Here is a 26580-nt window from a genome sequence, read left to right on the forward strand (position 1 = left end):
ACCAGCGCATGTGGGTAGCCTTAATAAGGATGGGACTGAGGTTTTGAACTTAACCAAAATGGTGGTTATCTATGCGCTTGTACTTTTTCAGAGCAGTTGTAATCTGGAGTTACAAGTTTTACAGATTTTAAAACATGCACACAAACACACACAGGCATAAAGCAAGCATACTGTGACCACATTATTTACATGTATTTATTAATAGATGAACAAAATTTTTCCAGGAAACTGTGTCAGCTGACCAACTTAAAAATCTGGAGTAGGCTGCGGGAGCCAGGCGAGCACACAGGTGGTCCCATCGAGGGCTAGATCAGCAGATGCTGTAAGGGAGAACAGAAACCCAACATAGGACAGAACACCTATGCAAATCAGAGTAGTAGGGCAGGGGAAATGGATCCGTGGCAGGGAGAATCCCAGCATGACCAGATCACATGCCAGGGATGAGAGACAGGAGTGCAGAGATGCAGACAAACAGCAAGAGAAGTGTTTGTGCGTGTGTGTGTGTGTGTGTGTGTGTGTGTGTGTGTGTGTGTGTGTGCGTGTGTGTGTGTATTCCTAACTCTGATTTGTCTCCGACCCAGGTTTTTATCAAGCTGTGTTCTGTGAAATACAGTAATCCAGCATACTTGGGTGGCTGAGAATGTTTTATCAAGTCAGTTTAGTACATCACATTGGTTAGAGGTTATCCAGGCACGTGGGCATGTAAAGGCTCCGGTTTTTAGAGTAAACAAATTGTCCATGTTTATCTTGGCACCCTCCATAAACGCTTGAGTGTAAAACACTGTAATGTGTAGGGTTGTGCTGGGCATGCTGACCTGGAAAATGTAACAAAAATTATGAATAAGATTTTCTTTAAAGCTTTTTAAAACTTCAAATAAAATTGGCTGCATCTGACTAACTTTTAAAAAATTAAAGCATTTTGATAACTGATGATTATATTTTCTTACAGAAATTATATTTTTAAGTACAGTGTTGATTTTTTTTCACCTGAGAAATTACTTTTCAGTACTGTGGAGTCTTTAAAGAGAATCTGTAAGACTATAAAGATTGTGCTTTTTTGTTGGAAAGGATTTCTTTGTTTTTTATGCTAAACTATGTTTCTTCCATATATATTTAAAAAGTATGTTTACTATTTCAGAGAGCATGACACCGGAAAGGTGTTACACGCCTTCAATCCCAGCTCTCAGGAGGCAAAGGCAGGTGGATCTCTGTGTTCGAGGCCAGCCTGGTTGACAGAGCAAGTTCCAGCAAAAAACCCTAGAGGGGAGAGAGAGAGAGAGAGAGGGAGAGAGAGAGAGGGAGGGAGAGAGGGAGGGAGCTTCTAATACACACCAGAAAAAGTTTCGACCTGTGCTCTGCTTGTTCTGCTGAGCTTTGTCTAAATGAACCTTTAGGAGCTGACTGCCATGCATTCACATGGAGTATCCACAGTTTCACTTGGGAAGAAAAGTCCCCAAGGATGGTGTCATGTACAGCTGCCAGGGTGCAGCTTTTGGTGCTTTTGCTTATTTTTTTGTACAGCTTTTCTGAGTTGGCTTGGGCAGAATCTTCTTTGAGCAGTAAAGACTGCATGCTTGCCACTAAACTTTTTCTCTAATTCATGAACCAGCCAGACTTGGATTTTCTGGAAAGATTTCTGCTGAGAAACTGGTGCTAAAATAAGGATTGCTTTCTGACCATCACCAGCTTCAGTTTCCATGGCTGTGGTGGGTGATACTGAGTTTCCAAGCTGTGCCTTGAGATCTGAGTTCATCTCCAGCTCAAGCAGTGCATGAGAGATGCTAGACTCCAAGTCATCTGTCTTCTTGTGGTCATCAGGCTTCCTAGTCTTGGTGCTTGAGCTGATCATGGCCTTCTCCTGAAAGGAGGAAAGTACCACTGGTCATATGGGTCGTGGGCTGCATTTTCAGGTCATTGACAGGCACAGACCGAATATTCCACCACATCCCTAACGAGGGCACAGAGCCTCGGAGGTCCATCCTCCTAAACTACAAAGAACAAGAAATTGTGTTAATAAAATTCTAAGATGTTTATATTGTAAATCTAAAAAAATAAATTATTTCTTTTGTAATGTTGGGGATCAAAGTCAGCAGAACCTTATAAGCTAGGTAAGTACTTTTTTACTCAGGTATTGTTCCAGACACTGATATTACTTTTTGATTTTTTTGGTGCTTGCATCAAATCTGGCATCTTACACAAACTAATATAGGACTCTACTCCTGAGCCATATACCCACCCAAAACCTGAATGTTTTTTAACTTAATTTGTTCATCAGCTTGTATTATCACATTTGAAGTTTATGAAGGGAAATTATAATCATGAGCCACTTATTAATGGGATAAGTTCTGAGAAGTGCATCATTTGGCAGTTTGTTTTTTTGTGTGACTTTTTGATGAGAAATCTTGTTTGTTCCCAGCTGCTCAGCCAAAAAATAATCACACAGAAACCATATTATTTGCAATACTGTTTGGCCAATAGCTTAAGCATATTTCTGGCTAACTCATCTTAAATTAACCCATCTCCATTAATCTGTGTATTGCCACAAGGCTGTGGCTTACCAGGTAAAGTTCCGGCATCTCCTGTGGGGCTGTATGGATTCTCTCTGACTCTGCCCTTCTTTCTCCCAGCATTCAGTTTTTCCCACCTAGCTCTGTTCTACTCTATCAGGCCAAGCCAATTTCTTTATTAATCAATGGTATTCACAGCATGTGGAGGAGAATCCCACATCATGTGACCATCATAGAATGCACTTCACAAACCTTGGTAAAAGAACTTTGTGTATGTCTAGGCTCTATAACACTGCTGGATGTTCTTTTGTTGACTGCAATGGGGTTTCATCCTGTGGATTGTGGCCCCTTCGGGGTTTGAATGACCCTTTTATTGGGGTCGTTTAAGACCATTGGAAAACAAAGATATTTATATTACAATTCATAACAGTGGCAAAATTGCAGTTATAAAGTAACAACGAAAACAATTTTCTGGTTGGGGTTTGCCACAGTTTGAGGTATTGTATTAAAGGGTGGCAGAATTAGGAAGGTGGAAAACCACTGTTATATGGTATGAATGATAGAGGTGAAATTCGTGAGCCAGTAATTTCATCAAAGTAGAGGTGACATTGAAAAATAGACTACATGGAATGATTTTTTTTTTGTCCAGATTTCTTTAGATAGTCTGTAGTGTCCTGGAACTTGCTCAATAGAAAAGGATGGCCTCAAACTCAGATATGCCTGCCTCTACTAAGTGCTGGGATTAAAGGCTCGTGTCACCACTGACCACCAGAATGGTTTCTTAGAGCTTTAATATAAATGACTAACTTTTATATTAATTTTATTACTCCTACTCTCTTCTGTGTTGACTAATTACCAAACTTTTAAAGCCGAAGACAATACAATACTATGTATATGTATATTAGTTGTGTGAGCAGTTGTTATACCATGCATATGTTAATTTAATTATAAAACTTCTTTTTGTAACATATTGGCTTTTTTAAAAAGGAACTTTTCTTGTTCCATAGGATCTACCTCAGACCCTGGAAGTAAAAGCAGATCTGAATTATTTTATACCTTAAATGGGTCATCTGTTGACTCACAACCACAAACCAAATCCAAAAATTCATGCGATATTGATGAAGGTAATCTATAATTTTAGTCCTCTTTATAATGGTACCCTCTGTTTAATATGTAAGGGGAAATGACTTTTTCATCAATATTTGTTAATTTTGGAAACAGTGAATAGATCATAGCTAATATGACAATATTGCTGAACTAAAATATTAAACATAGTTTGAACTACACTGTTATTAGGGTTGAGGATACATTTGAAATATGTTAGTCGTCTGGGTTTTGTTTTGCTTTGTTTTTTTTTTACCCGAGACAGGGTTTCTCTGTATAAAAAGTCCTTGCTGTCCTAGAACTTGCTCTGTTGACCAGACCGGCCTCGAACTCACAGAGACTCACCTGCTTCTGGTTCCTGAGTGTTGAGATTAAAAGTGTACACCACTATGCCCAGCAGTTTGTTCTTATCTCTTAATACATCTGCTTAGGATCAACTGTTTTTAGAAATGAAGTGACTCATTTAAAGACTTGCCTATCTTATTTTCTTTAAAACACACTACCTTCCTTGTTTCCTAGATATCATTCTCCTTTCATGGATTTATTTCCTTCATCTGTGTAGGTTAATTACCTGGAAATCCTTCTAGTTCCTCCAGTTCAATGGTCTGGCTGACTGCTCTTCACCTCTTAAACTGAAACCTTTCCTCCCGCTGTACTCACTCACTCTCTTAGGTTAGGTTAAGTGTCCCTGAAGTGGTTTTGGTTTTTTGCCTGTATTTTCTATAAGTTCCTAGTGCTTCTACAGTGCTTTGTATTCAGTAGATTCAGTAAACTAAATGAAAATATAGTGTTCTAAGTCTCTAGGATGACTGCTTATGACATGGATTCAGTTATAAGCTAAAACACACAGTACAATCTACAGTTGCATACTATAGGTTACATATATACTCACACAGAAAGTGACCTGAGTGGGTATTTGCCACATCTGATTCTCGCACTGAGTGGGGTTTTGTGAGCATAGGCAAAATGACCTGCCTCTCTCAAGAATTCATCCTGGGCCGGAGAGATGGCTAGAGATTAAGAGCACTGACTGTTCTTCCAGAGGTTATTTAGAATTATTATTTAATTTTTATATCTCTTCATACTAATTTCTAACTTAATCATATTATGGGAAAGAATATAATCCATGTGATACTGACTAGACTTAGATGACCAATGCCAGATTACTGAGACAGGAAACTGTGGAGGTCGAGAAGAGGAGCAAGAACATTATTCAGAGCCAATGAGTTTACAGTGCTTTCAAGCAGGCTTGCAAAGGGATCATGTGATCAGTTAGACTAGAACTTTGTATTGTTTTTAGAAGATGCATTCATATTTAATGTTCTTGAACAGCCTTTTCTAATTAAGGACAATTTTTCATAGTTGCAGAAGACCCTGCAAAATCACTAACAGAGCTGTCTCCAGACTTTGGACATTCATCACCTCCACCACAACCTCCTTCCATGAACTCCTTATCCAGCGAGAACAGATTGCACTCTCTACCGTTCAGCCTGACCAAGATGCCCAATACTAAGGGCCGCATTGCTCACAGCCCACTGTCACTGTCAGTGCAGTCTGTGACGGGCGAGCTGAACAGCACGCCTGTCCAGGAGAGTCCACCTTTGCCCATCTCTTCTGGTAATGCATACGGCCTAGAGGTGGGCTCACTGGCTGAAGTGAAAAAGAATCCCCCATTCTATGGGGTTATCCGTTGGATTGGCCAGCCGCCTGGGCTCCGTCACGTGCTAGCTGGGCTGGAACTGGTAATTTATTTTGGCTTGAAATCTACAACTTTTCTTCATGGGTTTTAAAACTAGGTTTTCCTCTATTAGATAATTTCTTGGGAAGTTATTTTTTTCTCAAAAAAAAAATTCAGTAGTAGAGGAAATATAGTAGTGCTTACCTTCACCCTTTGCCATCGCTAAGGCTTCTCACCCACTTATTCCTCATGTTTGTTTGTGATCAAGGAATAGATTGATTTTTAGGCTAGAACATGTAGTCTCCACATACAAACAGAATGCAGCAAAGAAAGCAGTTCAGTGACCAGTTCTCCTTCTTATTCTTTAGCCTCCTCCCATTGCAGTCAGTTCAGGGATGTGACTGACTTTAAAATTAATCATGTTTGGAGTCTTTGGGAGAGGGGAAGGTTTTATTTTTGGCTCTAAAAAAAGTATATTGTGTGATATTTCATAACCAGGAGGGAGAATTTGAATAAATTTAGCTATTGCCTAAATATAGTTTTTAACTTTTTTTCACTTGTCTTCTTGCTGTTGAGGAACTAGGTAATTTATCTACTCCTGCCCCTTGATTTTAATACTTTTGAAATGGCTCAGGGAAACTCAGTAAACCAAGGAAGTTCTAAGCATGTATTTTGAAAGGAAATGCATCAAATACTTCCCGGAGGGCTAAAGAATTATTTTCTTAAACCACCAGCTGAGGGCCAAAGCACCAGTTAGTCAGTCCCTTTTCCTTCTTGCTGATCTGTTCAGAAAAGATTTGAAAGAGAAATTCAGAAAAAGTGAAAACTCCATAGCTCTTCCCGGTGTAACACATACCAAAACCTTTCTTTTTCAGGAGGATGAATGTGCGGGCTGTACAGATGGCACGTTCAGGGGCACGCGCTATTTCACCTGCGACGTGAAGAAGGCTCTGTTTGTGAAATTGAAGAGCTGCAGACCGGACTCTAGGTTTGAGTTTCTGGAGCCTGTTTATAATCAGATTGAAAGGTGTAATTCTTTAGGTAATTGGATACTTTTAATTTATTTACCCATCTGGAATGACTGTTTCTTGCTACATTTTAGCATCTGAGGGTGACAGTGTTTAAATGTTTTATTTACTTGCCAGTGTTCATCAAGTTTCGAAGTTGGTAAAGATTCTTACTTGGTGCATAAGAGAGTTGTCCTAAGAGGAGATATGTTGAAAGAAGAGTTAGGAAAAGTGTTTAGGGTCTAAAGACTGAAAGGTGGTGTTTTTTCTTCTCTTTTATTGATTATAGACATTAAATTTTTGGCAGTGTGGGTGGTAGAAATGAAAATGTGGTCCCTTTAGCAATAACTTCCCCATCCGCATCTTTTTAAGTACCTCATTTCGGATGTCCTTATGAAGAAATCTGATACAGTCTGGGGATGCAGTTGGCTTGACAGATGGAGGACAATTCTTCTCATTGTCACTAGCTTGCTGATGCTGGCCTTTCCCTTAACAATACTGAGAGTCAAGCAGGGGGAAATAGGGAAAACATCTTTATGAAAAACATTTTTCTTAATGTTGAAGAGTATTTTGGAAACTTGTTTCTTTTTATACTTGAAAATGAAACATTTTGGACAAGTAACAAAATATTCTTTGACAGATGCTTAATTGACTTAATTTTCTAAACTCTATATGACAGGAATGATGTTGAAAGTGAATAATTGAATTTTTATAAGTCCAGATAAATATCAGTAAACTAAAGTAAAAAAATGCAGAAGATGCCAAAATATACTTTAAATGATATATATATATACATGCATATGAATATATACTGTCATGATTTAAAAGATTATTTTTATTTTTTATCTTTTCAGTATTTGGAGGCTACTTAAGTGAAGTAGTAGAAGAAAATACTCCACCAAAGACGGAAAAAGAAGGTTTAGAGATAATGATTGGAAAGAAGAAAGGCATCCAGGGCTATTACAATTCTTGTTACTTGGACTCAACTTTATTCAGGTAAGTTCCTATTTTCTGCAGTAAGTGTAAATAGTGCTGTGTGGGGGAGAGGGGAGACAGGTATGTGTGTGTGTGTATATGGAAGAAGGTGCCAGTTGCCTTTGAGTAGAGAAACTGACAGAGTTAGGAAAGATCATGAGATTTGGTCCTTAGTGACTAAAGAATTTCATATCCTATTCCTAGATCCAAAGCACTAATATAAAAATACTGCAGTGAATAATGAGTGAACAGATACTCTGAGGACATCTGCCTCCAGTGTAGATGATGGCACGTGTGCCAAGTAACCTGCAGCAAGCTATTGGCATTGCGTGCTGCGTGGGTTCTGGAATCTCGAGATGATCATAAAAATTCTTAATATTAAAAATTACTTTCCATGGGATCACTGTTGCCCTCCTTTGTGTAGTTTTCCCTAAAGTGGATCAAGTTGAACAGCAAGGATCATTAGGCTATGAAGATTGCATCTATAGCCGTAAGGGTTGTGCACTGCCAGTGAAGTGGATCTGCCACTCGGTAGGCTGTGCCACAAGAGTTAGGAAGTTAGTGTGGAAGTTAGAATTTTAAAGGAGAGAGCACAATAAAGGTGGGTCTTGTCGTTGCTGGAATACTTTTGATTAAACAAACAAGCAAGCATTACTATAATATTCCTTAGATTTGCTGATAAAAATTTATTTTAACTAAATTTATTTTCTTTGATACCAGCAAATTTTTATTGCTAATCACTCACAAGTTATTATAAGGAAATGCCTATCTGATGATAATGAAATGAAGTTGTCCTGACTAGTCTGATCTGGTCTTGACCAGTCTCTGACTTTCTCCCTATGTTGTCTGTGTGTGTGTGACCGATTTCTAGGCCTCTCTTGGTTTATGTAAACAAGCTTCTTTCATAATGTTCTCTGGCGTGTTTTCAACCTTCACGTGTATGGTGCAGTCTTGGTGTTTCTGGTCCGGATCTGCAGGGTCTCCGGGTACTGAGCACAGGGCCTGTGTGGTCTGTCCATGAGTTCTTAGGCCAGTGGTTCCCTACACTTTATCCCTTTGCCTCTTCCTACTCCTTTAAGAATCTTTCTCAAATTTTATTCTTTTTATAACATGAGGAAAATATTCTTTTATTTTGCAGCTTATTTGCTTTTAGTTCTGTCCTGGATACTGTGTTGCTCAGACCCAAGGAAAAGAATGATGTGGAGTATTATAGTGAGACCCAGGAGCTACTGAGGACAGCAATAGTCAATCCTCTGAGAATGTAAGTAGAAGACATGTGTTTTGTCTTTAGTTGGTGTTCTGTTTACTGTTTTCTTGTATAGTAATTAATTTATGCTCTGTACTCATGTAGTAAAAAAAAAAGAAGTTAGTTCTCATGAAATACTGACTTTTTAAAACCTTTGTTTTTTGTCCTCTGTTTATGTGTGTTTTAGTCTGGGCAGTGCATTCTGTAAAATGATGGGACTCATTTGGAGTCATGCACTACAAATTTATCCCTTTGCCTCTTTGTCTAGTACATGACATTGCACTAGAAACAAGTGAGGTATATTAAAGTGACATGGTGTTTTGTTTATTTAAAAGAATTTCTTTAGGTCTTCTTTTACTCCTTTACTAAGGTAGTTGTAAATGTGCAGAAGACCATGTAAGAAGACTTTGATACATGATGCTGATGTGTGATGACTTCACAAGGCGTTTATGTGATGAAGAGTTAGATTATCCAGTGATCAGGAAACAGATAGCTCAGGGACATAGAGAACAAACTATGCAATTTAAAGTCCAACTGTGATCAATTTAAACTTTGTGGTACACTTTTCTTAACAGTGAAAATAAAAATTAACGTAATATATTTAAAAATAACAAAATATGAAACTATAAGGAGTATTCCAAACGACGTACTGTGTCACATAGCTAAGAAAGTAAATTAAAAGTGAAACAAATTTCTCTAGATACTTGTTTGCCTTACTTTTCTAATCATCTTATCCTTTAATTATGTGCTTTGATTTTAATATTAATTATTTTGTCTTACACAAATTTTAAACTCTCAGATTTTTCTTTCCCTATGTAAATGACACTAGAACAGCACAGGTCAAATCTTAACTACAAGGCATATTATCACAACCTTCCTTCTTTTTAAAATACTGTCAATCCATCAGTAAACGTTTTTTGCATACGATTGCCCAACTAGTCCAGAATCATAGTTATTCTAATTTTGTCACCAGTCTATAGAAAACACTTGTTGCATGGCCTATGAGACCAAGGTGCGTCTTGTCAGGCATGGTGGGATATACCTGTAATCCCAGCACTTGATAGCTCAAGAGGCTAAGGCAAGATCAGTAGTTCAGAAATTTGAGATATATTTCTTGTGTCTGCAAATGTCATATCTGTTGTTTGGACAGAGGTTTCGCATTATGTAATGGAAGCACCCACAGGTAGAGATCCTGTTTTGTTTATTTGGTTTTTTGTTGTTGTTAGGTTTCTTTAATCTCCTTTTGTATTTTTGGTGCCCTACATATAGCATTACACAAGTGGTAGGTGTTTAGTGTTTGCTGACTGCAAAGAGCTACCAAGTAGGTGGATGGTCGCTCTAAAAAGCGGGTACACAGTATGATTAGCTGTCTCTGACTTGTTCTTGTAAGCCCATGGTCTCCTATAGTCAAACAAAGAGAATGTCATAATTATGTTGACTGTTTGATTTCAGACTTTAGATTTTTAGTATCTCATCAGTTCCCTTTTCCATGTCTCTTATCCTGTGTAATAGAAGGGCTCTCTCAAATTTGGATATCCTATTTTATAAAATAAATATTTTAATATAATAAGCAAATGCCATTTAAAAATTGCTTCACCCAGGCTTCATAAAAAGTTCAGAATTGTATTAGTACATGGTAGTTATTTTTAAGGTGTTTAATAGTATCTGGAAACAATTCTGATTCTCAGACTTTCACTTTTCAAACTTCTGTAAGAAGCCTACAGTTGTTTCTTAAAAATAAATGCCTTGTCTCTTGTTTTTTTTAACATGTTACAATTGTATGAAAAGTACTTGATTATTAAGATGTGCCATATGACTCACTGTGCCAGTGTCAGTTAATTCACTTTTATCAACAGATATGGATATGTGTGTGCCACAAAAACTATGAAACTGAGGAAAATACTTGAAAAAGTTCCTGCTGCATCAGGATTTACATCTGAAGAAAAAGGTGACCCTTTTAATTTATAATATATGCATTGAAAATAACTTGAAAGTTTATCATCTAGTAATATGCTAAATTATTTCCTGAAATATACCAATTTAGTTTAGAGGATTAAATTTAAGTTAGATTCATTTGAGAGGGCTAGGAGTATACTCAGTGGTGGAGTATGTAAGAGGCCTTGGGTTTGATTCCCAGCACTGCAAAAATATGAAAAGTTTCTTTTCTATGTGACATGCATATTTCTCCTGATTTTGTGATTCTTCTGAAGTGATGTGATGTGGAAGAAGTCTTTAAGAGGCCAGCCGGCTGGCTCTACAGAAGATGACCAAGTAAAGAGCTGTCCTTGTCCCCAGCAGGGCTGTTCGGAGCTGCTTCTCTTCCTGTGATAGGGAGAGTCCCCAGCACTCAGTTTCTCACTGTGCTCCCTGTTGAAAGGGGCTGTGGAGCAGTTGGCCGGCACTTCTGTCTGCTCACAACTGAAGAATTTGCTCAGATTCAACTCCTGAATTAGTTTGTTAACAGTATACTATAACCAGCTGTGGCATTTATACACATGGCTATTACTAAAATAGAAGAAAAAATAGGGCATATACCAGGTATATTCTACTGAACCTCCCAAAAGACATAAAAATGATTTCACTGTGTGTGAATGAGTATATTCTGTTAAATAGGGCATCATGACAACAAATGGAAAAGTAATGTTTTATTATAAGTTTTCCCTTGTCAGGAGAACCTGAAATAACTAAACTTTTAATTAATATGTCTCTCTTAAAGAATAGAATGGTTTTTAAATTTTCTCTGTGATTCACTTAGGTTTTTTGTTGTTGTTGTTTTATTTTCTCCTAGATCCTGAAGAATTTCTAAATATCCTGTTTCATGATATTTTAAGGGTTGAGCCATTGTTAAAAATAAGGTAGGTCTCAAGCTGTCTAGAAGCATTTCAGAAGCAGACCTTCTTTTACACTGCCATTGCCCAGTAGCTAAATGTTGCTAGCATAGATGTGGGTTTCACTAGCTGCTGTCCTCTCTCTGAGCTACACTTAACTTCCAGGGCACAAGTGAACCTGTTCTTTTGCCCTAATGACAGATGTGCCCACAATTCAATTACTTATGAAATTGCATGTTAATATTTTTGAAAGTTCAGTTAGTGAACTTTTAAAAGGAATCTTATTCTAATTGAATTTAAAAAAAGAAAAAAAAAACAGTGAGAGCATTGATTTTGGCTTCCCATAACTTACAGTTAGCCTTAAGTTAGCTCTTTCATTCTCAGTTTAGATCTTCCTTCCCCCCATGTTGAAAGAATACCTGAGTTTACTGCGATACAGTTCTTAGTGGGATGTTTGAAATGTCTGCTCTTCCCAGGTCATTTGAATGGTGGGCCCCTCTTGATTTCAGTCTTGGTTTCTCTGGTGAAAATCTTAGGAGTGTGCTGCCTACCTTCTTAAGAACCCACACTGATGAGTTCTCTTTCCTCTTGTGTCTAAGCAATGCAGTTTGAACCAGGGTTAAACTGATTTTGGAACAAGGAAAGTATCACAGTTAAATTTGGTTCTCTTCAGAAATCTCTAACTAGTGAACTGGCATGATGCATAAGCTGGGTGTACATACTTATTAGCAAGTCCAAGTTGGTAATCGCTTTCTATGTACCTAGAAAATCCAGAGAATTATCTACAAAGATTTAAGAAAAGAATTTATTATAGTCTAGCCATGTAAAAATTAATCATGGAAAATCAACAACATTTTTTTATTCCTTCAAGCATATAGAAAAAGGAATATTTTATGTTTTAGGAAAGAAAAATAAGCAATCATTGTTTTCAAAGATAGTGTTAAAAAAAGATTTACACTGAGCTACAAGGCAGATTTGATTAATTAGTGAGAAAGAGTAAATAATTAAATATGTGAATTTTTTGGTTTGTTTTATTCTTTTAATGATTTTTACATTCCAACTACAGTTTCCCCTCCTTCCTCTCTTCCTAGTCCTTCCCTCCCACCTTCTCCCTCTCCCCCCATCCTCTCCTCCTTCATTTCGATTCAGAAGAGGGCAGGCCTCCCATGGATATAAAGCAAACATGGATATAAAGCAAACATGAGGCTCAGAGTGTGAGGTGCGGTCCATCTTGGTACAGTTGTAGTGGGACTGTACCTCAGCCGGTGTCCCTGCTTCTGCAAGGGAAGCAGATGGAGATCAATGCAGGTGCTCAGCTCACTTTCTCCTTCTCATTCTGGGGCCCAAACTTGTGAAATTGTGCTGCCCACATTTAGGGTGGATCTTCTCACCTCAACCCAATCAGAAAACTTTTTTACAGTTATGTTTAGAGGTTTATCTCATAGATGATTCCAGATCCTGTCAAGTTAACAATATTAACATCACAAGACCACTTATTGTCAACTTGATACCCAAATATATCATTTAAAAATACATTTAATTTTATTTTTAATTGTGTGTATGAGTTCAGTGCCAACAGAAGCCAGAAGAGGATGTCAGATTTCCTTAAGCTGGAGTTACAGGCAGTTGTGAACTACCTGTTGTGGGTTCTGGGGACTGAGCTTTGGTCCTCTGTAAGGGCAGTGTGCTGTCTTAACCTCTTGATAGCTGAGACATTTCCTACCACTTTTGGTTATGAGCCTTAGTTGTTTTTTTTTAATGGCTGAACTCTCTCTCTCTCTCTCTCTCTCTCTCTCTCTCTCTCTCTCTCTCAGGCCCCAAGTTTTTTGAGACAGGATTTCTTTGTGTAACAGTCTTGGCTACTAGCTGTCCTGGAATTCACTTTGTAGACCAGACTGACTTCAAACTCACAGAGATCTGCTTGCCTCTGTCTCCTGAGTGCTCAAATTAAGTGCATGCTTCACCACACCCGACTTAAACATATGATTTTAAAGCTATTACTTTCTACTCTTTGTCCCGATAGGTTCTTGGTCATCTTTAATGCAGAATACATTCATTCTAACTTCAGAAGTTTCCATAATTTTTAATGTTCCAACACTGTTCAAAAATAGTCTTTTTAACCATGAGTTCCTGAAAAACCAATAAACAAGTTTTGTACTTCCAGCTTACAGTGGCACAGGGTTGGTTCTCATCCCAAAAGGAAGGAGTTGGGGGCAGAGCAAGCAAAGAAAGGCCAGAGCAAAGCAAGAGCCACAGAGCATCAAGGCAGGGCGACCCCGGCTCCTTGTGGCTGGGCAGTGACGTCACAAGCTTCACACACTCATCATGGAGCTGCAGGATTTTGGAATGAGTATAGGACCTCAGGACTCACCTATTATGGTCCAAACCATACCAATCCATGAATGTTTTTATATTCATGTTTGTAAAATGTCAATATCCACTTTTTACAATTTACCAAATTTGTATTCTTGTGCCCTTGGATTGTCCCTGGTGGAAAATACAACCCAACTAGCATGGCTTGGTGCAGTTTCACAACTTGGTTATGATTCTGTAGGTTTCCAAACTTCTAAAACACTAGCCATGGGGTTATTTAATTATTTTTATCATTTTCTAAAATTTTCATAAACCCCATATTGTATATTGAGTATGTTTCCCCTGTACCTCCATCCCTCTGTCCCTTTCCATGTCTTCCTCCTCATAGTTCCTTTGTTCCTTAGGCAGCATCACGTCTACTTTCATGTCATATCAAATTAATGCTTTTTGTCTCTCTGTAGACGATCGAGGAACCATAAATGAGAGAAAACATACATTGTTTCTCTTTATGGGACTGGTTTAATTTGTTTAGTATGTTTATTTCCAGTTGTATCCATTTTTTATTACTGACATATTTGTTCTTTATAGTTAAAAGGACTCCCCTGTGCATATGATTTGAGGAGTGATTTTTGTTGTTTTGTTTTTCGTTTTAGGTTTGGTTTGATTTTTTGAGACAGGTTTCTCTATATAGTCCTGACTGTCCTGAAACTTGCTTTGTAGATCAGGCTGGCCTCGAACTTACAGAGATCCACCTGCCTCTGTCTCCTGAGTGCTGGGATTAAAAGTGTGCACCACCATGCCTGACCCTGGAAGTGAGGTTTGAGTGGCTGTTGTTCCTCCCAGTTTTCTGCTACAGTGTTAGGACACTATGTATCTCTTCCTCCATTAACTAGCTGCCATGCCTCCTCCTGGCCATCCTTGATTTTTCTGGGTGTGATTTTTTTTTACCTCCATTATTTTTGTTTTCTCTTCTATGCTATTTTTAACTATGAATTTTTTCTATGATTTTTTTCTATGACTTTTTCTATGATTTTTTGTAGTCATCAACAACCAATTAAAATGTTATTCTAGAATAACTGCTAGTTTCTTGAATTATAATCTGTTCTTATTAGCTTTGAGTTCTCAAGAGTGCTGTAGCTAGTTACCAGATTTTATGTTTTGTAAATTCAGGACATAATTTGCTTGGGGCAGCTGAAGATCACAATAGGCTGCTCCCTGAATCACAGAAGTTTTGTGATTAAAAACTGCTGACAGTTTTTTTTTTCTAAAACTCTTGAAATCTAGACATACATTTAAATAATCTGATTCTAAACCCAGACACTTGGCTAAAAAAGATAAGCGGTAAGCTGAAAGATGAAAAACAATGTTCTCCGTAGAGTTAGTTTTAATGGTTACTAGTAAGCTGGTAAGGGAAGGGAGATGTTGGACCCTCATGTTTCACCGTGACCATTTACCTGGTGTTTGTCAAGTTGGTGGGTGAGCATCTAAAGAGCTGCTGGTAGCTGAAAGCCTAGAGGATAGTTGTTAGGGTTCCTGGGAGTCACACCTTGCCCTGTTTTGACTTGCTAGGAAAGTATCTTCCCTCCCTCCCTCCCTCCCTCCCTCCCTCCCTCCCTCCCTCCTCCCTCCCAGGGCTTTTATTTTAGGAAGTAAAGAAGTTTGATTTAGAAGGTCTAAGAGTCCGTCACTGAGGCATTGTAGCATTTGTTCTAGTCAGTAAAAGCGGTGCTCACAACTGTCTGTAACATCAGTTCCTGGTGACCTGACATCCGTGGTAAAACACCAGTGTACATAAAATAAAAATTATTTTTTTTAAAAAAAGTAGCTGCTACTTTCTAGATTTGGAGGGAGAAGAACTGAGTATTGTTCATATAGTGTTTCTTGTCTGGAATATTATTCTACATTTTTCTTGTGATGGCAAGAGAACTTTTGAATAATTTATAAAGAAGGCAGAAGAACTAATTTATGAGGTCTTCTGCATAAGCACATTTAACTATCTCATCCGAATCATTGTCTTTCACCTGGTGTGTGGACAATCCAAAGCTGGACACGAGCATTATGATGCTGTGTCCTCAGGTCTGTCAGATGCTTCATACTCGATTCAGGCATTTGGTAAATGGCTTATATGCATTTCTTCCTGTGTGCTCCCAGATCAGCAGGTCAGAAAGTCCAAGACTGCGACTTCTATCAGATCTTTGTGGAAAAAAATGAGAAATTTGGAGTTCCTACAATTCAACAGTTACTAGAATGGTCTTTTATCAACAGCAACCTGAAATTTGCAGAGGTTAGTGATTCTAACTGGACTTGTACTGCTACTTTATTTTGTTTCTTATCAATGCTAGATATTAAACTCAGGCCTTTTGTACACACTGCCCCAAGTGCTGCCCCACTGAACCACACCTAGCTGTCACTGTGCTTTAACCAAGAATAGTTTGAAGAAATAGTTAAGAAGACACTTTTTTTTAAAAAAAAAAAAGTTATTCTAACTTTGTTTTTTTAAAGATAGCTGCGCTTAGCTTAAGTTGGAATGTTTTAGATTTGGGTTGCAAAGGGAACAAAAGCTAATTTTTAAGTTTAAAGTAGCTTAATGCAAAGATATGTGTGCATACATGTTTATGTTTTCAGTTGTCATTTTTCCCATGCATAGTATCTAAACATGTCAAAGGTAATGTTATTTTTTCTCCCTCTGCTAAGAGATAAAATACCAATAAATTCTTGTGTATGGGTTTGCTAATGAATGCAATAGAAACTTCTCTTTGACTGTCAGAATGTGTTATCTCTGCAGTGCATGCCGTGGTCTGTTTTATCATGTTCATCTCTGGGGAAGTCTGGAAAATCTGTAGCTTATTGCTGCTCTGCATCCACACTGCACATTCACAAGTGGGCTCTGCTTCATGGGCCAACAGCCCTGCTGAAACCACTACTGGGTTTGACAGTTATGACTATTTCAGTTTCATAGGGAAACTCGTTAGTACAGGGGTTAGGACTCAAGGCTTTGGACATGCTAAGTAAGCGCTATATTGAGCTAAGTCCCCAGCTCCTTAGGACTTTGGTTTCTAAAACTATGTGTCTTTTTTTTTAGGCACCATCATGCTTGATTATTCAGATGCCTCGGTTTGGAAAAGACTTCAAAATGTTCGAAAAAATTTTCCCTTCTCTAGAATTAAATATAACGGATTTGCTTGAAGACAGTAAGTATATAGTCCGTTCTTTGATTTTTGTTTTGTTTTGTTTTGTTTTAGAAATAGTTGGCCTGGACTTTTCATTAGTTATGAGTATAGTACTTCTGACAGGTAATTCAGTAGTTGAAGAGCTTAGACATACTAACTTAATAATTTGACTGCTACAATTTATTCTAAAAAAAAAAAGAGGTAAAAATAAATAATTTAAATGCAAATTTACTTACTATCTGACAAGAAATTAGAGACAAGAAATGTTAATAAGAGGGAAGTGGTTAATTGGATTATATGTCTAAACAATAGACCTACGTGAAAACAGTGTGTGGTAGTTATAGTGGAAGGGAAAGCATCGAGAGGCTAGATGAGAGAAGCTTGAGACACACGTGTACCTAGGTGCACATACTTATATAAATATTCAGACGTAAAATTGTTACAGAAAGTTCATAATGGCAGTGATTGTTACTTACTGACATAAGATCATATGTGCTATTAGTCTTCAATACTTACTTTATATCTTTGAACATTTCATGACCAGAAAAACAATTCTAGAATAGGTTAACAAAAATGGTTATATGAAAAAAAAGTCCTTAAAAATACTTCAGATACAAAAAAAAATCCAAATGAAATTTTAAGAGGGTCAGAGAGGACTAGGCCTTTCTTCTCCCCAACCCCCAAGCATTCTTGTTTTCAAAGTATAGCTTTTATTTTTAATGACAGAATGTCTTTTTAAAAAGGCTTCTTCCTTCCCTCTGCGTAGCTCCCAGGGAGTGTCGCATCTGTGGAGGACTTGCGATGTTTGAGTGTAGAGATTGCTATGAAGACCCCGACATCACAGCAGGGAAGATCAAGCAGTTCTGTAAGACCTGCTGCACTCAGGTAATCCACACTCACTGCACCAGTCAGAGTCAAAGGGCATTTTAAACATTCACAGTAAATGTTATTGCTCATGTCTCTTCTGCCGGTGTGTGTGTATGTGTGTGTGTGTGTGTGTGTGTGTGTGTGTAGAACTTGGCTGGGCTGGTCAATGAAAGTGATTAGAGTCTGCCCTTGAAACATGGCATTTAGCTCACTTGTGGTATTTTCTTCATGGTCCATTTTAGGTTCACCGCCATCCTAAGAGAATGAATCATACCTATCACCCAGTATCACTTCCCAAAGACTTGCCTGACTGGGACTGGAGACACGGCTGCATCCCCTGCCAGAAGATGGAGTTATTTGCTGTTCTCTGCATAGAAACGAGCCACTATGTTGCTTTTGTGAAGTATGGGAAGGATGATTCAGCCTGGCTCTTCTTTGACAGCATGGCTGATCGAGATGGTATTTAAAACTCGTCTTTTGGAGGGAGATGCTTCCTAGTGAGAGCGCGTGTTTATGGTAATAGGGTATTTTGTGAGCAGATTCTTGAAAGGATACCACAGTGGGACGGACTTCAATCTTCAAAGGGTATTACTAATTCTGCTCCTCAAACTAAGGAGCAATAATGTTGTGCCATCTTGGTCCTTATGTGGATTTGTTAAAGAATCCTAGCCATAATCCCAGACTTGGGAAGTAGAGGATTGTGAATCAGAGGTCAGTTTGTATTGCATAGTGAGAACCTGATTCAATTTGTCCAACCTCAAAAGAAAACAAAGATCCTAAAATTTATTTAGAGCTGATTTTACCATCTTCTTCCTTGCATTTTTATATACAGTAGAGTAGCCATTTATTGAGGACATAAATGCCAAACTCTGTGGGAATACTTAGGTCATGGAAATCATGCCTGTTTTTCTATTGTCTAAGCTAACGTTAAAGGTGGTGAAGGTTGCATGGTATGAATTTACCTCAGTCTTCCTGATCTCATGCGTTTTATTTCAGGAAGAAACCTTTTCTCATTGAGATGTTTTTAGGAAGCTTAGTCATTACTTAGTACACACTTGAGTGACAGGGGTCTTGGTAGTAAGGTACTTGTCACAGTACCTGTCCATACCCCATTTACACTACAGCTCTTCTTCCAAGCCCTAGTTCCCCAGGTCTTCAGGTGTGACACTTTAATAACCAGAGGCACCGAGTGACGGCTTCTTGACCAGAGGCCCAAGCTGTAGACCAACAGTTCTTCATTTCTGCATAGCTCTGATGCCTGAGGGCACAGCCCACCCCTGTGTGTGCTTCACTCAGCATTAGCAGCATAACTTTTGGGAACGCATCTGGGAGAGCAAATCTGATCATCAGAGCACGTGCGCGTTCTGATGATTAGTATCTAAAACAGCCGTGCTAGAGGTATGCAAGTATGTTCTTAAAACATAGGGAAACAGTAGCGCTCACAATTGGCTTCTTGTGGAAAAGTGTCAGACTGTTAGTGTCTGGGAAGGACAGAAAAGTCTGAGGGGCCTAGAGCAGCAGCCTGCAAATCGGGACTGCAGCTTTTCCTAAGTGCATGTCCTTTTACCAGGTTTTTTTTTTTTTTTTCACTTTTCTCTGCTTGAGCCCTCTCAGAAGCCAATAAAAGGAGACCGTAATTCTAGAAACTGAAAGTCAAACAAAGTTTTGTTGTTTGTTTTGTTTTGTTTTGTTTTTGATTCTGGGAGTCAGTCTTCACTAAATTCTAGGATAGTAAAATTGTTCTGGTTGGACAGGCTGCCAGGAGGACTTAGAAGTTTGCTGCCCTAATGAGAGCTCTCTCTCTCTCCCTAGGGGGTCAGAATGGCTTCAACATTCCACAAGTGACACCCTGCCCTGAAGTGGGAGAGTACTTGAAGATGTCTCTGGAGGAGCTGCACTCCTTGGATTCCAGAAGGATTCGAGGCTGTGCACGCAGACTTCTTTGTGATGCGTACATGTGCATGTACCAGAGTCCAACCATGAGCTTGTACAAATAACATGTCATCTGAAAGGGGCAGAGGCCAAGCACAAAGCTTAACACCATGTGTCTTCCAGCTGGCACCCATTATGGGCAATGGGTGTCTTTTTTGTTGATGGCCCTTTAGCAAAGGATTCCTGTGTTTTTAAACAAATTATTTTTGTGTTCTTGAAGTATTTAATAAGCATTTTGCACTCTAGGAAGTATGTTTTGTTGGTTTTTTAAAAGTTTTAATGAAGTTTAGTTTAAATTAAGTTTTGTTTTTTTAAGTTTATTGAGTTAATTGCATTGATAATATAATATTTTTGGAAAGATACAATTTTAATTGTTACGTCTAAAATCTTTTAGTCCATTGAGGATGTAAGTAAATATTTCTTCTTATGGACCAAGGATATTAAATCGTTTTTCTTTTTTGAGTGCCTTGAGGAAGAAATAATATGGTTTTACTGAGTCTGCTGGTGGGTGGCCTTAAATGGCATTACTTTATCCTCAAGAGTACCGCAGGGTCCTGGCCACTCTCCTGGGAGTGCTGACAGTTTAGTATCATCCGATTTGAGTTCTCATTTTCTTCCCAATGGATTTGAGGGAGAAGGGCTTTGATGTAGGGATTGTCCTTCCAGGCACCGTAGGCCTCTGCACAGTTCTCTTGTGCTTTTAAATACTGCTTATGTTCACTAATTATTCATTCTAAAGGGATTATGCAGGAGATGCAACTGTCTTTGGTTTTATATTATGAAATAGCCTTGTATTGTGGGATGTTAACTCTGGAGAGTCGCCCTCATACTCAAAGTATTCATTAAAAACAATCCCCTGATACTCCCTAGGGGGTGTGTGGCTATTATCAGGCTGACCCAAAGGAACACATTTTGTATTCCATTTCCTTTACTGGTATCTTGTTAAAAATTTTTTGCCTGAAGAATATTGTTTTGTTTGTGAAAACATGAATAACATTGTATAAAACAGTCCCTTTCTGTCCGAATGCTCCAATGTAGCCTTAATTTTGTTAGAGACGATTGAAGTGCTGTTATGGAAATAAATGTACCATTACTATTTCTGTATCAGTAAAACGCAGTTTTATGGTTCTTTCTCTTTGAAAAAAAATTTCTGCCTTCCCCCAGCCTCCCATTTCCCTCCCCCTCCTCTCCCCCTCCCCCCACTCCTCCCCCCCACTCCTCTCCCCCTCCTCCCACTCCTCCTCTCCCCCTCCCTCTCCAGTACAAAGAGCAGTCAGGGTTCCCTGCCCTGTGGAAAGTCCAAAGTCCTCCCCCCTCCATCCAGGTCTAGGAAGGTGAGCATCCAAACTGGCTAGGCTCCCACAAAGCCAGAACATGAAGTAGGATCAAAACCCAGTGCCATTGTTTTTGGCTTCTCAGCAGCCCTCATTGTCCGCCATATTCAGAGAGTCAGGTTTTATCCCATGCTTTTTCAGTCCCAGTCCAGCTAGACTTGGTGAGCTCCCAAAACGGGGTGAAAACTATTATGTCAGAAGGAGAAGGGGGAAATGTGGGTACAACAGACACTGGTCGTGTGCATCGTTTTCAGAAGGACGTAACTGTACAAAGCAGAATCTAGGAGGAGGATGAAGTAAAAATACAGTTATAATAGGATGTACACATTGCTTACACTTAGAAAACCCAACAGATAAAATGTATAGATAGAAATAGAGAAGAAATACACAAGAAATTTACAAATTTGATCTAAAACATACATGGAATAGTCCATCTTATACTGCCCCCCTTCCCTGAGACAGGTCTATGTAGCCCAGGCTAGCCTTGAACTTGAAGAAACTGCCTGCTTTTTAGTCTTCCTGGTGCTGTGATTACATTTGCCCCAAGTTCTAGATTTCTTTTGCTTTTTAGTAGAACACATACAAAAAATTAATCCAGTCTGTGTTTTCAAAGGACATTCTAGAACAATTTATAAAAGTGGAAATTTTCTAGGGCATATTTCCTGATCATAGTTTATGATAGAAGAAGGGGGATGGGAGAAACAAACAGTAAAAAGAGACTCCATTCAAAGCCATTTAATTACTTGGAAATTACAAGGAATGATACAAAGCAGTCTTTTACTAAAATGTAAATGAACCTAAAATTACCAACCTCACAGAAAGCAATAATGGAGGAAACTCCATACAAAACATACGCGATGCTTTATCCTTATTGGAAATTCATAGCCTTAAATTATCCCTATTGGGAACTCAGAGCCTTAAATGTTTTATTTTTTAAAAGAATATAGAGAAAAATAAAATTCAATTTAAAGAGTTATAACACCACCAAAATTAAACAAGCAAAATATTGGAAGAGAAAATAAAGATCTAAATTAACAAATAGGAGGTGAGGAGGAAAGCAGGAAGGGCAGGTCGGCTGACATGTAAGAATGCCCGCACACAGGTGAAGACCCAGCAAGTTTCTGAAGGCTCAAAAACCGCACAAAGAAAGAACCAGAATCTGATAATGTGATGGAGAAGGCGCAGGGCCACAGGGCAGGCAAGAGAAACATAGAGTGGGCTGTGGTTGTCCCTTGTCCACGCTTCCCTGTCCCAGAAGAGGGCTCTCTCTTGTTGGCTTTGTTCAAAAATGCGGAAATAATAAATAATATTTTCAACACAGATTATACAAAATTACTTGGTCTAGACACTTTAAAAAAAATCAAGAATGAGACTTAACTGCCCAGATGAAGGCATGTGACATCTACAGGCAATTCAGTGACTCCTCATGGACTGGGACTTTGCTCTGAAGTATATTGATGGGTGTTATGGAATATTAGGTGAAGATGTGTTACATTTGTTTGTGCTGTGGAGCATTTGTTTAATGATGCAAAGATATGTTGCATTCTCTTACACTGTGTTTGTTTCACTCTGTGAAGCTGTGTTACTGTGCCTGCCTGAAACACCTGATTGTCTAATAAAGAACTGAACGGGCCAATAGCAAGGAAAGAGAAAGGATACGTGGGGCTGGAAGGCAGAGAGAGAGTAAATAGGAAGAGAAATGGGAAGAGAAGATCAAGGAACAAGAGTAGGAGAGAAGACATTGGGGGCCAGTCACCTAGCTACACAGCAAGCCACAGAGTAAGAGGTAAAGAAAGGCATATAGAATAGAGAAAGATAAAAGTCCAGGAGCAAAAGGTAGATGGGATAATTCAAGTTAAGAAAAGTTGACTAGAAATAAGCCAAGCCTAGACCAGGCATGTGTAAGAAAGAATAAGCTTCTGAGCATTTATTTGGGGGCTGGGTCGTGGGCCCCCAAAGAACAAAGAGAAAAAAACAGCTACAGAGGGAAATTATTATTAGCAAAATCTACTTGTGTCAATAAGGGAATACTAATATTCCAAATTTTAAAAATTTACCTGAATGCTGGTGTGCCGGCATGAGTTTATCTGTTCCACTTGTGTTTAGGTGTTATTGGAGGTCAGAAGAGGGCATAGGGTCCCCCAGAACTGGAGTTACAAGCAGCTGAGAGTGACATGTGGGTGCTGGGAGCCAAACCCAGGTCCTTCGTGGTAACAGTAAACTCACTTAACCACTGAGCCATCTGTCCATCCCTCATATCCCAATTTATGTTGTTTGGTTTCTCGAGACAGGGTTTCTCTGTGTAACAGCCCTGGCTGTCCTGGAACTAGCTCTGTAGACCAGGCTGGCCTCAAACTTACAGAGATCTGCCTGCTTCTCCCTCCCAAGTGCTGAGATTAGAGGTATGTGCCACCCCCTGCCCGGCCTTGAGCTTTTCTTTTCCCCTCATCTCCCAATTTTGATGGGAATTCTATGGCTATATAAATGAATGTGCATCCGTGACAGATCATGTTAGCAAATTACTTTCAATTAGTTTAGAAAGATCAAAATTCTTCATATTGTAACTTCAGCTTTTCTGTAAGTTTGACAGTTTCAATTCTTTTTAATTAAGAAATTACAGAGAAGTGAAAAGACTTCCTGCCAATTTACTTTAGCAATGCTAGTATCAGATAAATAGTTAATGTTTTAATGCATAGACTATTTTGTTACTAAGAATAAAAAGCTAACAAATTCAAACAAGGAACTGCAATGACAAATAGGCCAAAAAAGGTACTTTAGCAGTAGTCAAGATAATGCAATTTAATGCAACATTAAATTAAAATGTTAATCAAATATCATAAAGGACCTACCAGAATTATGAATTTTTCAAAGCCAATATCGGTTATTTGGGGCATGTTGGCCGAGTGTTCTCGCACTTTGATGGAATATGGCTAAGCCCTCTGATTTTCTGGTGTGAACTTGGCAAATCCATAAAAAAATAACCATTCATCTTGACCCAGACATTCTACTCTGTAGGATCTATTTATTAGAGAAGGAAATAGAAACAAGAATATTTATTCCATCTTTGTTTTTAGTAGCATAAAACCAACATTTAGAATGACAGCTAACTATTACGATAATGAATGAACTCTAACTATGCCATAGATAAGAATGTAACTATTACTGGAAGGCTATACCAGCTGACTAACAAGAATTCCATATATTTGTATGTGGGTCTATATGTACAGGTTTGTGCATGTGTTCCCCTCCAAAGGGGAAGAAAAATATGCAGAGAAATAGATACAATAGAATCCTCTTGCTTAAAAATAGTATATATGTGTGTATATATATTTATATATGCTTACATAAATGCATAGAAAAATTTAAAAGGAATCCACATAGGCTGTTCCATCGATTAGGGTGAAAAGTTTATACAAAGACAGAAGAAGAGAAATCATTTGGATGGTATTGTACCATCTTGAATAATTTCTATCACTCTATGTGACAACTTATACCTGGATCGCGGAAACTCTGCCCATTTGGTTAAACTAATTAAGGAAGAACACTACTGTGAAAACAGTGGGAAGTATCATCTGTAGATCAACTGCCAAGCTCCAACGTAGAAGATGAAATCTGAGAAAACCAGCAGTTGGAAGCAGGACAAGTAACTAACAAGCTCAGAGAAAAACATGTGAGGATGGAGATCAAATGCACGGGTGAAGACCAGCGTGCCAAAATCAAGAGAGATGGCTGTCTTAGCTAGGGTTTCTAGTATTGTGAAGAACACCATGGCCACATCTCTTACAGAGGAAAACATTTAATTGGGCAGCTTCCAGTTTTAGAGGTTCAGTCCATTATCATCATGGTGGGACAAGGGCATGCAGGCAGACATGGTGCTGGAGAAGGAAGTGCTGGAGAAGGAGCTGAGAGTTCATACATCTTGACAAGCAGGCAGAAGAAAATGGTCTGAGCGTCACACTGAGTGAAGCGTGAGCAAAGGAGACCTCAAAGCCCACTCCCACACTGACAGACTTCCTCTAACGAGGCCATGCCTACTCCAACAAAACCACATTTCCTAACAGTGCCACTCCCTTTGGAGGGACATTTTCTCTCAAACCATCACACTGGCTAAGAATGGATAAGGACTTAGAGCAGGGCTTGCTTGTTGTGTGCAAGTCCGGGTCCTGCTCCAGTAGTCCAGATTGTTCTAGAACTTACTATATACTCTGGAGGAGCCTTGAAATTGTGATCTTCCTGCCTCAACTTCCTGACTGCTAGAATTAAAAAGTGTGTGTATGACTCAGGAGTTGATTGTTTTATTTACCTAGTTTTTCTAGCTTGTTTACACTGTATTGTTACTGGTTTATTACATTTACCATTGGGCAACCTCATGCATGTATATAAGGCATTCTGAGAATTCTCAATCTCTACCCTTTTTTTTCTCGTGCTAACCTTTGTCTATCCCCACCCTTCCTCCTTACAAATTGCTTTCCCCCATTCTTATTTGTTTTGTCTTTGTGACTTACTGATTTAACCAGGGTTATCTGTGTGATTGTGGTTTTGGAGCTATCCATTGGAGCCTGGTGGGCTCTGCAGTGGGTATAAAATGGAAAAATGATGACGTCGCCTCTCTCAGAACCCTTCATTACCCAGTAGTTCAGTAGGGAGGAGGTAGGGCTCCGAGAACTCTTTGATCCATGATTGACTCTTAAAAAGCCCAATTTTGTGTGGGCCCAGTGCAGACACCTGCAGCTCCAATGAGCTCATGTTTGCAATGGCTGTATCATGTCCTGTGCCAGGGATCAGCTTTGACAAGGATACCAGTTACCAGAGTAGGGGCATGGGGATTAGAAACTTAAGTAAAGAGAACGAAGAGCACAAGTAAAAATAATAAAACAGAAGCACAGTATAGTATCGAGAGGGAGTTCCAGTGACTACTGAAATTGCCTGTGGTTGATTTTCCATACACTTTTATACCCCAATACAACAGAGGGGAGAAGGCAAAAGATGCTTTAACAAGATGCAAGGGACAACTCGAACAGTTATTTGCTTCAATACTTTGAGACATCAAGCCATTAATCAAGGCACCAAGAGGAAGTCATTCTGTTTAGGCAGTGAGCCCACCTCTAGACCAAGTATCCTGTAGGCAGCCACTCCATAGGTCAAACCTCCTAATTCAAAAGAAGGAGCAGAAGTATGCTTGAATTCTCTGACCTCCTGTCAGGGTGTAGACGATCTACCTGCAAGGCCCATCTTAATGTCCAAAACACCAAGTAACCACACCCTAGGTGAGGGTGGGTAGCTACACTTGGGGTCAACAACTTTGAGCAAGGTCAGTTCCCTGACCTTCAGACAAGGTGGAACAGACTCACATTTTTGGGGCAGACCTCCACAGCCCTGAAGATAACATTTTACAGCTCTTACATTCTTTTAGCTCCTTCTTCCACAATGTTCTTTGAGCTGTAGAGGGTTGATTAAGAACACTCATCCCTCACTTATTCTCAGTACCTTGTGTAGCTACTTAGTCTCTGAATTTACCACCATTGGTTGCTAAGATAAATTCCCTTGGTTAATGATGAAAAGTATTTTCCTATGTGTATAAACATAAATATTTGGAAAGCTGCTTGGTCTACGTCATCT

General features: G+C 38.9%; 2 protein-coding genes and 1 long non-coding RNA gene across 5 annotated transcripts in view; 2 read left to right on the forward strand and 1 right to left on the reverse strand.

Moving 5' to 3' along the window:
* LOC121462255 (ubiquitin carboxyl-terminal hydrolase CYLD-like) overlaps nucleotides 1-19898 on the forward strand; it is a 41583-nt gene extending 21685 nt beyond the window's left edge. Inside the window, exons 4-15 of the mRNA XM_041673757.1 lie at nucleotides 3515-3631; nucleotides 4974-5353; nucleotides 6165-6330; nucleotides 7151-7292; nucleotides 8410-8532; nucleotides 10374-10465; nucleotides 11306-11372; nucleotides 15810-15942; nucleotides 16741-16849; nucleotides 17595-17713; nucleotides 17938-18154; nucleotides 19508-19898. Of these exons, the coding sequence (XP_041529691.1) occupies nucleotides 3515-3631; nucleotides 4974-5353; nucleotides 6165-6330; nucleotides 7151-7292; nucleotides 8410-8532; nucleotides 10374-10465; nucleotides 11306-11372; nucleotides 15810-15942; nucleotides 16741-16849; nucleotides 17595-17713; nucleotides 17938-18154; nucleotides 19508-19692 (1850 nt within the window). The 3' untranslated portion in view covers nucleotides 19693-19898. The remainder of the gene's footprint in view (nucleotides 1-3514; nucleotides 3632-4973; nucleotides 5354-6164; nucleotides 6331-7150; nucleotides 7293-8409; nucleotides 8533-10373; nucleotides 10466-11305; nucleotides 11373-15809; nucleotides 15943-16740; nucleotides 16850-17594; nucleotides 17714-17937; nucleotides 18155-19507) is intronic.
* Nucleotides 1-26580, forward strand: part of Nek1 (NIMA related kinase 1) — a 554120-nt gene that overhangs the window by 171450 nt on the left and 356090 nt on the right. The gene's annotated exons all lie outside the window — the stretch shown is intronic.
* Nucleotides 6135-15908, reverse strand: LOC121462260. Its single transcript, XR_005976289.1, has 3 exons — nucleotides 15680-15908; nucleotides 6672-6794; nucleotides 6135-6294 (listed from the first exon to the last, which is right to left on the reverse strand). It is a non-coding gene; the product is annotated as an uncharacterized LOC121462260 (long non-coding RNA).

The sequence above is a fragment of the Microtus oregoni genome, unplaced genomic scaffold (assembly GCF_018167655.1).
Source record: "Microtus oregoni isolate MIOR12 unplaced genomic scaffold, Mior012 000024F_ref0000369, whole genome shotgun sequence".
Lineage (NCBI taxonomy): Eukaryota > Metazoa > Chordata > Mammalia > Rodentia > Cricetidae > Microtus > Microtus oregoni.